The sequence below is a fragment of the Camelus dromedarius genome, chromosome 2, assembly GCF_036321535.1.
Source record: "Camelus dromedarius isolate mCamDro1 chromosome 2, mCamDro1.pat, whole genome shotgun sequence".
NCBI lineage: Eukaryota > Metazoa > Chordata > Mammalia > Artiodactyla > Camelidae > Camelus > Camelus dromedarius.
In genome coordinates this window covers 30,053,540-30,069,528 of record NC_087437.1, presented here as the reverse complement: position 1 = coordinate 30,069,528, position 15,989 = coordinate 30,053,540, and the positions used below count along the sequence as shown (strand labels likewise).

The following is a 15,989-nucleotide window of genomic DNA, read 5'->3' as shown; positions in this document are numbered from 1 at the left end:
TGTATAATACTTTATTTGGTATATGTTTTAAAGTAACCAAAACAGCTGTGGGAAAACAGTAAATAAATCTTCGCCTAAACTGTTCTGATAATCATAATTTCAATTTAAATCAATGTAAATTTTCAGTATTAAGTAATTTGAAGATGGAATTTTAAATAATTGAAGATACAGAGCTTTATGATAAGTGAGACAGAGGAACAAGTTTCACTCACAAGAACTGGGTAAATTTAAGATACAAAAGGGCTTAGAAATCTTTCTTCCTGGCCTCCTGGTTATTTGAAAGGCATTTAGAGTGATTTTTTTTCTCATGCTTAGGAGGATATTGTAAAGAAAATGAGATTATGGCTAAGGGGGAGGCTTAAAACTTTCAAGAAACTCATATCTATAATATATATGTATTATGTGTATATATACATTATATATATGTATTATAAAACATAAAGCTTGGTAAAACTTTGTTTATAAATTAAAACTTAGACAATGATACGTTTCGAACATGCTTGCTGAGAAAGAAAACAAAAACAAAACTGTATAATTATCGCATCCATTGGGAGTGTTCCCAAGCAGTGCTAAGAGAGAATTATTAGAAACTGTGTATATGTTGTAATTAAGATTGCAGAGCCAGGCCACAATTTTAAAAACTGGCCTTACCACTTATTAACTGTGTGGGAGCAATGGTATACCTAACCATATTAAGACTACCATCTAAGAACAATCAACCCCCAAAACTAGTGACTTACATGACAAACCTTACTTCTTATTCATACAAAGCTTACTCTAGGTTCCCACAGACCTCCAGGGCAGCCATGATCCTTCCGTTGGCCCAACATTCCAGGCTGCTTGAACCTTTTTTTTTTAATTGAAGTACATTCAGTTACAATGTGTCAATTTCTGGTGTAGAGCACAATATCCTAGTCATGCATATACATACATATATTCATTTTAATATTATTTTTCATTAAAGGTTATTACAAAATATTGAATATAGTTCCCTGTGCTATACAGAAGAAATTTGTTGTTTTTTAAATCTATTTTTATATATAGTGGCTGACACTTGTAAATCTCAAACTCCCAAATTTATCCCTTCCCATCCCCTTTCCCCCATAACCATAAGATTGTTTCTATGTCTGCAAGTCTGTTTCTGTTTTGTAGATGAGTTCATAGTGTCCTTTTTTTTCTTTTTTTTTTTAGATTCCACACATGAGTGATGTCATATGTTACTTTTCTTTCTCTTTCTGGCTTACTTCACTTAGAATGATGATCTCTAGGTCTATCCATGCTGCTGCAAATGGCATTATTTTATTCTTTTTTTAATAGCTGGATAATATTCCATTGTATAAATATACCACAACTTCTTTATCCAGTCATCTGTTGATGGACATTTAGGTTGCTTCCATGTCTTGGCTATTGTATATAGTGCTGCTATGAACATTGGGGTACATGTATCTTTTCAAATTAGAGTTTCCTCTGGATGTATACCCAGGAGTGGGATTGATGGATCATATGGTAAGTCTATTTTTATTTTTTTGAGGAGTCTCCATACTGTTTTCCATAATGGCTGCACCAAACTACATTCCCACCACAGGCTGCTTGAATCTTATACCATCTTCATATTGATAAGGACCTTCATACCATCAGAGCAGGGAAAGAGAAAGCCTGAAGAATCCAAGCATCAGCTCCTACAACCTCCACTTTTTATTTGATGACAATATTGATTATTTTGAAGTAGGCAGAAAAGAAAATTAATACAAAGTTAACATGAACAATTTAAAAATTGTATCATCCAATTTTAGAACTTGAAAGGGCCTAAAACTAATCTAGTCAAGCCCCCTTGTTTTACAGATATGGAAACAGACACCCAGAGAAAGTATAAAAATTTTTGTCCAAGGATACATAGCCAGGAATAGCAGAGTCTGAAGTAAAATTCAGATTTCTCTCCTAGTTCTCTACTGGCTGTAATTGTACCAACAACCTTTGGAAATGTGCTAACACCCTTGCCTCTTCTGTCATATCCTAGGGACTGTGGTTAGGTATCCTGTCCCTTTTCCAAATTTATATTTAATGGAAAACCCAGAAACTATGATAATCCTTGAAGGAATGTCCCCAGACCTCAAATAGTACTGCAATAGCTATTATTAAGTTCTATTCATTGTATTTTAACAATGTGATAGTTATTGTCCCACCTAATTGAAAATCCAGGATTAAATACCATACTGAAGAATTAACCCAGACCCTTCTTACACTACTCTGCAAGGTCTGTCATTATCTGTAGGGAGAGCTAGAGTGCTGAGTTAGGTGTCACAGGTGCTTTTGTTTCCATTTGCTGAGTGAAAGGGAAATCAAACATGTCAAGATCAGTGAAGCGCCTCCTGTGTTTATTGAAGGGTATGGCTGGCAGTGACTAATACAATCACTTTCTACTTGAACAGATTAAGGTTCAAAATGTAGCCTCGGTTATCTCTAAAATGAAAGGAATGATTAGAATTCTGTTCCATGCATTTAGATCATTACCATGTGAGCTTTCTTCTTTCCCTTCCGCTGCTTTCCTTCAGACCCAGGACTGTGTGTGGAGAGGCCCTCAGGTCATGAAGCTGAGCTGAGGAGGAATACTGCCCTAAAGCATCCTGGGAAATGCTAGACCTGGACTACTGATGTCAGTTACTTCTTTGCTAAGCCAAACTGACAATTCTTAAAATGAGTTCAGGGATTAAATCATCGTACAAAATACCCAAGTACTCTAGCTAAAAATGTTTTTTTTTTTGGTGAGGTAACCCTATATAATGTCATCTGACTTTAACAACTAGAAATATTATTTATTCGAATGGCAGCTTGCTTACTTTATGACATCAACAGAAAATAGCTACCTACCTAAAGCTAGAGTGGCTCCACCCAAAGATTCTGCAAAATCTTGTTTAGTGTAATGAGGACCATAATAACATTCTTATTATTAAGTACAACATGTATTTTAAAAAACAAAGCTGGTACCTCCTATTCACTTAAAAATGGCATTGGTAATATTCTTCCTCCAATGGATTATGAATCAGAGAGGTCTAGATAAGAATAAAAACAGCCCGTTAGTGGAGAAGAGTGGACCTCTTGAAGATGCTAATTATCATTCACATCAAGCCTGGGCAAGTATCTGGGCTAGTTTTATATGTCAAAACCAAAGGGGAAGGCTTAGCAAAGACATTGTCTCTTGCTTCGAATAAGGCAGGCTGAGAAGAAATACATCATTTCGCTCATACACTGAACTCCCCTCCCTTTTGTTCCTGCTCCTCTCCTGCTTGGAGCTGACTCCTCCTTCCTGCAGCTCAGAGGATCACAGGCTGATTGAAGAACACAGCAGTTCAGATGGGGAGCTGTGCTCAGTGTCTGTCTCTCTCTCCCTCTCTCTTTCATTCTCTCTCTCTCTCTGATCCGGCAAAGCTGAAGACTACCTGATAATTTCTCTGCCTTTGAATTCAGCTCTGGAACCAAATGCATCATTTTACTGCTCTTAAAAATTGAACAGAGTTTGATTACTTCAAGCTACCAGCCGCTTTGCTCCATTAGAAGGACCCAAAAGGACCCAGACATCATTATTTTTCAATCTACTTGAGCAGCTTTTGCTTTCATGCCTGAAACTTGATAGTTTCAGGAGGAAGTTTTTGTTTGTTTGTTCTTAATTGGAATGTTGAAAACTTTCTTATTGATGCTCTAAGTGGAACCCAATTTTAAAATATGAGTTGAGTCTGATTTAAAGGAGACTTGTCTGACCATTTTCTGCTGGACTGATGGGGGAACATCTTGAGGGAAACTTGGTAGGAGAAAATGAGATCTGATTTGCAACTAACAGCCATGCTTAATTTTGAGAATATTTACAGATTCATTGAAAAAGAAATTAAATATTGACCAAGGACAATGTCTGTATTTCTCAGTAATTTATCAACAAATGACTCTAGCCTGTGGAAAGAAAGTCATAATTCGACGGACCTTTTAAATCCGCCAGGAACCGTGAATATCTATCTTTTTTGCCTGACATGCTTAATGACTGTTGCAGCCCTGGCCGGCAGCATTTATTCACTAGTTTCCCTACTGAAAATGCAGAACAGAACTGTTGTGTCCATGCTGGTGGCTTCCTGGTCCGGGGATGATCTCATGAGCGTCTTGTCGGTGACCATCTTCATCTTTTTGCAGTGGCCAAACGAGGTCCCTGACTACTTCCAGTCTCTGTGCACCACCTCTGCCTTACTATATTTATGCCAGGGCCTCTCGAGCAACTTGAAGGCGACTCTCGTGGTCTCCTACAACTTTTACACAATGCACAGGGCTGTAGGGAGCCAGGCAACCTCCAGAAGATCCGGCCAGGTGCTCGGCGTGGCGTTGACAGTGTGGGCAGCCAGTCTGCTGCTCTCCGCGCTCCCGCTGTGCGGCTGGGGCGCCTTCGTGCGCACGCCCTGGGGCTGCCTGGCCGACTGCTCCAGCTCCTACGTGCTGCTGCTCTTCGCTGTGTACACTTCGGCCTTCGGACTCCTCGCCGGCCTCTCCGTCCCGCTCACTCACCAGTTGCTGTGTTCGGAGGAGCCGCCGAGACTTCACGCCAACTATCAGGAAATTTCCCGTGCAGCTTCCACTCCAGGGACCCCTCCAACTGGAGGAAGAGTGCTTTCCCTGTCCCTAGATGACGCTCCGGGCCCCGCCCTGCGGTGCTCTGGGGGATGCTCCCCGACATCAGACACCGTGTTTGGACCAGGTCTGCCTGCGAGGACCCGGCTGGGGCAGGAGCCCGGGAGCGGTGCTGGCGCTGTGGCTGGAGCCTGCAGGCGTGAAAAACGGGGGACTCTCTATGGCACCAGGAGCTTCACCGTGAGCGTAGCGCAGAAGCGCTTCTCTTTGATCCTTGCTCTGACAAAAGTCATCCTTTGGCTGCCCATGATGGTAAAACTGCGGTTGCTCACGGGTGCGCGGGTGTGTGTGCAAGACATACGTATGAGTGCATTTGGGGACCAGCATCTCCGGTTTGGAGGGTAACCCAGAGACGCGCAGTTAAGTCCGCTTCCAAATGTGTCTCGCTTGGTTTTAGAGAAGCGCTTGGAGGAAGGCAGTTCACGGGTTGGACTAGTAGCCGTGAAGCCTTTACTTATGGTTTCAAAATTAGGGAGGAGGGCGGGGAGCGCTTTCAAGTAAGGGAGACTTCGTTTTCCTAGATCTGTCGTGGTCAAGGGTGTTCTGTCTGGGAGTATTCAGAAAGAGAGGTAGTAAGAAGGTTGGCTGGTTTGTTTTTCCCCAACCTTGTCGTGCCCTTCTCTCTGCTCCATTCCTGCCTCGTAAGGACGCCGCCTATCCCCAGCAGGGAGAGAGGTGAGGGGACAAAACAGGCTTTTTTTCAAGCCTCCAGGAGGAAGCCCAGCTGAGAGGCAAATGGGTGGCACCCTGCTGTGACAAGTTTGGCTTGGCTGAAGTGAGGGGCCAAAGATACGACAAAGGCCACCCGGAGTGCCCAGTGCAGATTTCTTGCCTGTTTTCCGGGGTACCATTGCTCACATTGTGAACTATGTTTCCTTGATGGAGACTTGAGCTGGCAGCTGGCACAGACCAAGCACTCAAGAGTGGAAACCCTCAAAGCCCTGAGTAGTCTGGAGCAGCGGGCTTCCTCCCAAGGGATCCCAGTAGTTCACCACCAAAACCAGGAATGCCAGTCCAGGAGCAGAGCTTCTGGCTCTCAGGCAGGAAAGGGGCGTGGAGAAGGGAGGTGGGCAGCATGCTTGGGGGAAGGCTTGGCACAGTGGAAAATGTTGTCTTGGGATAAGATTGAAGCTCTGTACTTTTGCAGATCCACATGGTGGTCCAGCACATCCTGGGGTTTCAGAGCCTTCCCTTCGAGACATTCAGCTTTCTCCTAACCCTACTGGCCACCACTGTAACTCCAGTGTTTGTCTTGTCCAAACGCTGGACACACTTGCCCTGTGGCTGCATCATCAACTGCAAGCAGAGCAAATACACGGTGGCATCTGACGGGAAAAAACGTGAGTCCTAGGCAGTGAGGTGGCTGGGACCAGTACACATACAGTCCAATACAGAAAGGTGGTCTATTGAGAAAGTTGCCTGGGTAGTGAATCAAGAGTCCAAGGACAAATGAAATGGTAAATAAAGGGAATAAATTATAATGTGAAACAATTATTAGCACAATATTGGGGTAATTTTTAAACGAGGCAGGTTGAAAACAACTCTATGAAGTGCCTGTGCATCGCATAGTTATGTTAGGTAAGAAAAGGAGAGAATTCATTCAACACAGCATAAAGTCAGCAGAGGCCCTTAGATGTTATGTCCTCCACAGCCCTTAAACCAGAACAGAAAGTAACCCCCCTCCAAGTCCACATATGAGAAGCCAGCATCTTTGAAAAGTTAAGAACTCATTATATTATAGCCTATTGTTATTTAGTGAAACAGTAAAGAAAAGCATTTTCATTATTTTGCTGCTTGTATTCTTCCAGGGTTTTGGAAAGTTTAAAGTAAGCAATAGGAGTGGCCAAAAAAAAGTTCCAAAACAATTTCAAGTGTATGCCTTTGCTTTTAGAAAATATCTACATATACACACAAACCAACAACCTCCAAAACACCTTTAGTTTCAAGAAAAGACGAAAGTGGCAGAGTTTGTTAGTGTATGTTCATCTCTGAATCTAGCCATGCCATGGGGGAAAAAAAGCAAAACACCTATGTTCTAAAGCGTATACCTAGAACAGAAGTGGGGTCAAATATAAAACTCATTGGAGTGTAATTGTTTCTGTGTGGAGACAGGAAAAGTTGAGGAATACCCTGTATATTTTGACTCTGCCAGGAAGGAAAAGGATATATTTTTTCTGTCATTCCAGACAAAAGATAGAATGTTCTACCCTTTAATAAATCCAAGATTGCATTATTGTATGCTGAATTGACTGCTCAATTAATTGTCTTTTTCTCAGAATATGCAAGGATATTATTCTTTAACAGAAAAGAAGGAGTAAATAAAAACAGTTCATCTCAGAATATTTGAGGGCTGTAAAAACTGGCAAATATTAAAGTATATTCTGTAATCAATTCTTCAACAAGGTGATTATAATAAATATTAATTAGTCATGAACTGGTTCTTTTCCATGTATTGATGACACTTAATGTCCAGATATTTTTCAAGTGACCAGATTCTTTTTAGTGTTAAGGATGCCATAAAGTTTTACTGTTAATAGATGCCAAGTTTATCTATGCCTTTAAAACAAAACAACCATGGAGCTTACAATAAGTATGTGCTTCTAGAGACTAATAACCAGAGCAACAGTGACACAGAAAATTAATAATAAATCTTTTTGAGACACATTAAAGAAATAGAATATATAAAAATCACCTACAAGCCTGAAAGTTCTACCATTCTATCAAATGTTAATAATTGTCACTAAATTAATGAACCAGCACCATCTTATAATATTTAAGATTGTAAGAGATACAAGGAGAGTTTAGGGCAGTCTTTTTTTTTTTTTTATTGTAGTGTAGTCAGTTCACAATCTTATGTCAATTTCTGGTGTACAGCATAATGTTTCAGTCATATATATACACACATATATTTGTTTTCATGTTCTTTTACATTATAGGTTACTACAAGGTATTGAATATAGTTCCCTGTGCAGTCATTTTTAAGAACTAAAGGGCACCTGTGTGAGAGCTGAAAACAAAGCAATGCAACGGCTCTATCACTGTCATAGGAAGCATTCTATCTTGTGCTGCACAAGGTGGAAGAACCTACAGCAGGCCAGCAGAATCAACAATCGCAGTAATATCTCATGTTTGAAATTAGAACCATGCGTTTCAAGATCATAATATTTTTCCTCTAAAATTACCATTGCCATTATTTGTATTTACTTTACAATTCCAGGGAAGGTGCTGAACTGTAAGCTCAGAAAGGCATGGCTTCAAAAATAAAATATTGTGAGGAACATTAGTTTAAAATGGCTCCATTCTCTTTTGATACCAGGCTGTGCCACAGGGAAATTCTAAGGATAAGAATGATGTGTTTTCACCGTGTGAGGACCCACCATATATTTTCCTATTGCTAGGATGACACAAAAACAGAATTTTGAGGGGGAGGGTATAGCTTAGTGGTAGAGTGCCTGCCTAGCATGCATGAGATCCTGGGTTCAATCCCCAGTACCCCCATTAAAAAATAAACAAATCTAATTACCCCCGTAAAAGTAATAAAAACCTAAAAAACAGAATTTTGAAACCCCAAAGATGGTTCATCTTCAGGTGGGCAGGTACTGATCCATTATGGTACTTTGATTCTTTGGAAGTATGGCTCCAGTTTCATATTTAAGCTTTTTCTCTTTAACAAACTAATATTTCCCCCTTTTACATTCTTCTTCAGGGAACTCCAGAAGCAAGGAAGGGAAAATCATTTTTTCATAACTCATATTTACGACAGGTTCTTTTTGTTGATGAAGACATAATTCTGTATCTCATCTTCATTGTATGGAAACCAAGACATGCAACCAGAAAATGAATGTCACTAATGAAAAATAATTTGCAGAAATAATGATATTCTCCTGTTTCCAACAATAATCTGTATTACTAGTGTCTCAAAACAAAAATGGTTTTAAAAAAGATGGTTTTACACAGAGGCCTCAAGTAGCAAACATGGATTGGATGTGGCTTTCAAGCCCATTTTGTTTGCATGACATGATGCTTTCTTTTTCAATTAAATAAACAGTTAAAATATGTTCTATAAAAATGAGATTTTCAGATTTAATTTTTTGACAAAATCAGAGAATCAGATGTCATGGTACTCTGAAGAATTATGTATATTTATAAGCTGATATAATTACTTATGTCTAAAATTGTCATTAGCAAGATGTGATTAAAGGCAAAAGACTAGAGCTAATTCATGTTTCTTCCAGAGTTTTGCTTTTCAGAACAGATATAAAATTTTATTTATTTTTCATAAGTGTAGAATAGACTTCAAAGGTTCCTGACTCTATCCTAATGGTCTCTAAGTTTCTTGTAAGTTATTAGTCAAATATTTTCAGCTCTGTTATGTTGTTATAACCTGTTATCTTCATTAGTTAGTCAGAATTTACCTCCAGTGTTAAGGGAAAGTCATTAACAAGAAATGTTTCTATTGGTTTCACAATTAATGCACTTCCTCTAATTTTTAGCACATCCAGGACATTCTACTTCCATAAGCACATTTCTCTCATGAGTCTGATTAGCAATAAAGCAATTTCACATAGACGTTAGTAGCTTCAATTCTTGAGTCAGTTAGCTTTAAATTCAAATCTGTTTACCAGGTAAGTAATCTTAGGTAGGTTTCTTCTATCAGACTCAGTTTTCTCAAGTACAAAATAGAATCCATATGCCTTTTATTATGCAGGGTTGTTGTGTTAAATGACATAACCTATGTGCGTACCTGACCAAGGAATGCTCCAGTCTCCTACTGTATCTATAGCAATTCCACTCCCTTCTCATAGCCTACCTCTGACTGCCTCTTGCACCTGGTAACATGGAGACAGGTTCTCACTGACACATTCTGCTCAATCCTTCAAAAATTTGATTCATTTTTGCTTTATGTATTTCATAGTTATAATATGCAGCTAATAAAATATATAGCCACAGATACCAATTTTATCATATTGTATGACATCATATAATATGATAAAATTAGGATTTTTATGACAGTTTTTGTTTACTTCCTATCCTTGAATTGACCACTTGTCACTTTATATCTTTCTTTTTTAGCAGAAAAGGGGAACCCATCAATAATGAAAACACTCCTTCAGCTTTCACACTATTACAGTAAATTAAAAATCCTAATTTAACTTAACTGGACTACCTTATTAGAAAAAGTGTGGTACTATAAAAGAGACAGTGTATAAAACATTAATATCTGTTTCTACTTTTCCATTTTCTTTGCATATACATTTTTGTTTGTATCCTGGCTCAAACAATGAATATTTTGACTCAAATAATGAATGACATCTATTAATTCTATCTTTCAGTCAGAATTGGTTTGTAAATTTTCAGTTCTGAGAAAATTTTGGTAGTAGAATCAGCATGTGAATAACACTAGGATTATATTATAAAATGAATCAAATTTTACCTGTTGTTCTCATAGAAATTTTAGTTTATAATACATTTTTCCACCAAGGATAGCTAAATGTGTGCTATGAAACACAGAGCTACCCAAGTAAAAAAAGTTTTTGAAATGAGCCATGTTTGAAAGATGAAAACCAAAACATGTATTGCATTTTGTCTAATAGCTTCATTTTTAATACACAAAAATTATCTAGTATTTAATGACATTTATACACAGTTGTATCACTTCTTTCACATTCTCACTTGTTATCCTACTAAGACTTTATACCATATACACCAAATAATAGTGCAATGTGTTGGATACCATCATAGTTCACCTGATTTAAACCATAGAAAGTTTTATGCATTCCTGCTACACTCATTTTGTAATTAATCAGGTTTATAGACATGTTGTAAAGTGCTTCAGTTCACAGAAACATGAATCTATACACTCTTTTTTACAATTCATTACAAATTGATTCAGCAATATACATGTTATTTTTGAAGTTTTAAAACTGTATTGCAGCAATGTCTAATTTTTAATGTTTGCATTTATAAGCATATAAATGTCAGGAATGATAAACATCAAAATATTTAAAGCAGTTATATCTTGTTGGCATTGTCAGCTGAATAGCTCATATAATATTAAGAGCTTCTTAATAATTAATTTCTGGCAAAATAAAATTTATAAACAATGTATTTTATCCCCAAATAAAGAAATGTACAGATAATTGGTAAACTGAAGGAGCTTAAACTAAAACCGAATATACATGAGACTTTTCTAATTTAGGGTTAAATTTTTCTTACAAAAATTTCTTTAAAGACATCAAAGTCTTGGGGTTGTATGTATTTCAAACCTTTCATTGTGTAAGTTAGGCCCAGAGTGATGAGATGGCTTGAATTCATGAGGCATAATTGCTTTGTATAATTGACAAGAAGTAAATAAAGATAGTTTTAAAATTTATACTAATCAAGTTGAATGTACCTTCCTATTTTTATCAACTTTGTATATCCAACTGCTGTTTATATTTACCTTTCTAACCTTGGAATTTTGCTTTTGTTTTCTTATAGCCAAAAGAAGATGCTTTGAATTCAATCTATCATTCCAACAAAGTTATGGAATTTATAAAATAGGACGTGAAGATTACTATGAGGATGATGAAAATTCTATATCCTATCACAACCTCATGAACTATGAGTGCAAAACTTCAGAAGACTCTCAGAAAGACACTCATAATATCTTCAATGCCATTAAAGTGGAAGTCAGCACCACAACCTCTCTGGACAGCTCCACACTAAAAGGCATCAACAAATGCACAAACACTGATATTACAGAGGCTAAACAGGATTTCCACAATGAAAAGAGTGTTGATCCACTGCTTTCTGAAAAAACAGAAGGTGATATTAAATATGAAGAAACCACCTTTTTAGAAGGGCCAGAAAGAAGACTGTCTCACGAAGAGAGTCAGAAACCAGACCTTTCAGACTGGGAATGGTGTAGGAGTAAATCAGAAAGAACCCCTCGTCAGGTACAGTAAAGGTTGTTCTGCCTGTAAAATTAAAAGTGAGACCAAATATGACAGCATGAAAAAAAAATTATCAGTTGCTTATTTCATTCAGTCAAGTCCAAGGTTGTTTCCACTTATCTCAATTACTTTCCATAATATTAAATTTTATTTCAGTGTCCTTGAAGGACTTCTGAATTTTTTAAATTAGTTATACTTTCATTCATTCAAAAATCTATATATTTTGGGATTGGCAGAGTTACATAGGCTCTTTCAGAAGGGTACAGCATTCTATTTTAACCTCAAGTAATCTGTGTAAATTCAGACTAGACTCTCAGAACTTATTTCAAGTTAATTAACTTGTAGGTTTTATTTTTTTCTTTGCCTGAAAAATATTCCACAGTCCTCAAAAGATGTTTGAGGGCAAATATTTATACAACTAGTGGTGAAGAGGTAGTCCTGTTGCAACTATAATGGAGAGCTTGCCTATTTGTCTTGCTGGAACTAGTCTCTCTGTTACCCAGCAAGGAAAAAAAGATGTGTTCTAGAATACACTCAAGTGAAGCTTTGCAAAATCCCTGCTAAATGTTCTGTCCTTTTAAGGGTGGAAGAATGGTTTTATAATGTTTTATGTAAGTGAAAGCACTTGCACTTTAATCTCACCCCTTTCTTTCCTAGATTCCAGCCTGCCTAGAATGATGACAGGTACTTCTTATTTTATTGAAACTGTAGTGTGATATTGATATAAGATTCTTCTTTCCTCCAGACTCATATCTAATAATTAGTTGCTCTTGCTTTTCACACTATTGATTTACTAGCAAGAAAAGCCTTTTCCTACATAATTTAATGGAAATCAAAGTCCACTTGCACCTAGCTTCTAGAATCAAAAATCTAATTCAACAAATATCTGCTAGTAACAATGCATTCAGTGATCAAAAATATGACCATATAACACTATGAATATGAGCAGAATAATCTGAGATTTGCTTTGTTCTCCTCAGTTAATTAAAACTGTTAGTTTTATTTTGATATTACTGGTTTTAAAAGTTGGGTAATAAAATATATTACTAAAATAATTATTCATAGTGTTTAGTGATGAAGCATTTCAGAAAAATCACTAAATAGTGATTTTTTAAAAATAGTGATTTTAAAAAATTCGAACAATGTGGTGCCCCAGCTTAGATGGGAATCCCTACAATATCATTATCAATTTGTTCCTGAATAATCTAAACCTCCTGGTTTTCTTGCACTTAAAAATTAAGCAGTCTATCTTGAGTCTTGCTCATGGTTTTTTGTTTTACTATTTTGTCACAAAAGAATGTTTTTCTAACACAATATATTGTTTAGTTTTGCTTATTTTGAGCTTCTGGAGATGGTATCATCTCTGGGACTTGCTTTTTTCCCACTCAACATTACTTTAAATGACTTAATTTTCTAGTGCATTTTGTCAAAACATTGGGAATTACCATTTGAATGATCACAACTTTATAGCTCTTACTCAAAAATTTTTGTTATAGTTTAGAGAGTATGATCAATTAACTCCATTAATATTAATACTGTTCCTGCAAAGAACAAGGAATTCAGGAAACTAATCTAAAATGATGGTTGTGAAAAAAATGATTAGTGGTAAAATAGATAATATAATATTCAGGAAAGGTAAAATTTATATTTTCAGAAACTAATTGAAATTAAATGAAATACCATCATAAATTTAAACATAAAAACAACAGTAAGAAATCGTTAACCCATGGGCTATTATTGGTATGACGTTCTCTTAGCAAAATCGCCTATGGACTTTAAGATTAACATTATAACCAAAATACATTTAGGCTCGAAAAGCTTATGAGCATTTTTCCTATGACCAAAGGCTGGTTTTTTAACTCTTGCCCTGCTCTTCATCAGCAGATATTTGATGGGAGTAGATGGTAACTTTGAAAGCATGTTCATTTTATCCTTTTCTTCCAAGTTCCTTCCTTGCTCTGAAAGCAAGGTTAACTTAGGTATCTTATAGTGATACATTCAACTGTGGTATACACTGCAGTGGCTCTATGAAAGCACTGTCTCTTTAATTTCTATGGTTGTACTTTCAAATACTTAGGCTCAATTTATCAACTCATATGTAATGGTACTACTTTAAATAGTGTGTGTTCTCTGTTCTTGAGCTTTTAAAAAAGCAGATTTGAGTTAAAATATATTTAATGAGTTCTACTGTGTTACTACAATACACATTGCTTAATTGTTTTTTAGAGTTTATGTGAGTAAACAAATTCTCAGTATATCTTTTTGGAAATCCTGATAGGAATCAGAGTGTCAGGTCAAGGTTAAATTATAAAGAAAATGGTAGTAGAATGGCTTCAGTAGGTTTAAGTATGATCCAATGAAATTTATCAGAGGTTGAGTGTTTGTAAGACTGAAATTCAGTGTTACACTTAGCCACACAATCACTTCTTCTTGGACCCCTAGAAGGTAGAATGTTCCCCCCCCCAAAAAAAAGTTAGAAATGTAAGAGTTCTTCAATTACAGAGTTTTAATGTTGCCATGGTATGAGTGTTCCTCACATGAAGCAGTGATTTTCCAGAACCCCGAAGTTTTGTCTTCTTTAGGAAATTGTACTTATAAAATGATTTAGTGGCTTGTAGGTAATTACTCTAATTTTCTCTTTTAGTATTAAGCTCATTAAATTACCCACTGATTCCATTTCCTTTTCTTTTAATGTGTTGTCTTAGAGCTCTCGATAGTCACTTATTTATTACTGTAAATCTGAAACAAAGTTATGTTGTCATTATGCCACTTAGTCCCATTTATAATCCTATCATCATATTATTTGAAAGATGAAAAGTCCTCCAATATGCCAGTAGAATATAGAAAAACAGATTCTGAAACTATCCTTCTCAAATGAGAGTCAAAGTAGAAGAAAGTGATAGATTTTGCATTATTTTCTTTTTTGTTGTTTTTGTATATTTTATATTGAAGAATAGTTGATTTACAATGCTGTGTTAATTTCTGGTGTACAGCATAGTGATTCAGTTATACATATATATATATTCCTTTTCATATTCTTTTTCATTATAGACAATGACAAGGTCTTGAATACAGTTCTCTGTACTATCCAGTAGGACCTTGTTGTTTACCTATTTTACATACAGTAATCAGCATCTGCAAATCCTGAACTCCCAATCTATTCCTCCCCACCCCTTTCACCACCAACCCCGTAATCATACATTTATTTTCTGAGAATCTGTCTCTGTTCTGTAAATAAGTTCATTTGTGTCCTTTTTATTTTCTTTTTTCGATTCCGCATATGAGTGATATCATATGGTATTTTTCTTTCTCTTTCTGGCTTACTTGAAAGTGATAGCTTTTGAATTAGCTGCACAAACCACTCAGTATAAGAATAGGTAAACCAGTAAGAACTAGCTTTAAGTCACCTGAGAATCAAAGAAATTTTATTTTTATTTTAAGGAAAATGTTTTAGCTACTTAAAAATAGCTTTACAAATCAAAATTATGTTGTTTGCTCACAGAATTCAGCAGCAACATTGGTTTCTATAATCTTGTTAAAAATTATTTCTTTAAATCATTTTCATAGAAAACTATAGAAATCAAATGTCAATCTAGACTATTTTGAGTTCTTTAGTTTGAGCTTCTCAAACTTTAATGTGTACAAATAAGTCAAATGGGGATATTATCAAAATGTAGATTGTGACTGAGTGGATCTGAGGTGGGACCCAAGATTCTGCATTTCTAACAAACCCCTAGATGACTCTGGTGCAGCATCGAGTTCCATCTGAGACCTACAGAATCAGTAATGTGCATCTGAACCAACCCCACTTAAATTAAGTACTTCTTTTTAAGTATTACTTTTTAAAATGTAAGAAGTACTGCTTTAGCATCTAACCACTAGGAGATGGAGACTAGTTTAAAGAGCAGGGCAAAATTAATTATTTCCATTTAATATATATGCCCCATAAAGAATACACATACCTCTTTCCTCTCCCTGAAAGAGTGCACCTTCTCTTTTCATTTAAAAAAATAAACTGTTAAAAATTTAAGTCTGGCATGAGATGTTAGTGTTTCCTATGACATTGTCAGCTTGATAATTGCAAATGCTTAAACCTGCTCTCTGAGTAATTTTTGACATTGTTAACTGAAGTGACATAGGAGAAAAACTCACTTTTCATCTCCTATTTGCAGCCTTAAGGCAAAGAGGCAGCCTCATCCTAACACAAAATGACTGTCTAGATATTTTATATTTAGCTACATCCATTTGTTTGGAGTGGATAGTTCATTACTCACTATTCAGAGACCTAAGAAATTGTTACATTTCTGTCTTTTAAAAAACATTTATAATCTTTATTGTTTTATGATTGTAAGGCAATATAATTATTGTAGAAAATTTAGAAATTGCTGA

The 15,989-nt window shown here is 36.2% G+C and overlaps 1 protein-coding gene across 1 annotated transcript in view; it reads left to right on the top strand.

The window, feature by feature from the left end:
- The first annotated feature begins 3,575 nt into the window (after positions 1–3,575).
- The window catches only part of GPR149 (G protein-coupled receptor 149), a 63,817-nt gene continuing 51,403 nt past the window's right edge, over positions 3,576–15,989 (top strand). Inside the window, exons 1-3 of the mRNA XM_010987087.3 lie at positions 3,576–4,917; positions 5,813–6,005; positions 11,146–11,603. Coding sequence (XP_010985389.2) covers positions 3,901–4,917; positions 5,813–6,005; positions 11,146–11,603 — 1,668 coding nt within the window. The 5' untranslated portion in view covers positions 3,576–3,900. The remainder of the gene's footprint in view (positions 4,918–5,812; positions 6,006–11,145; positions 11,604–15,989) is intronic.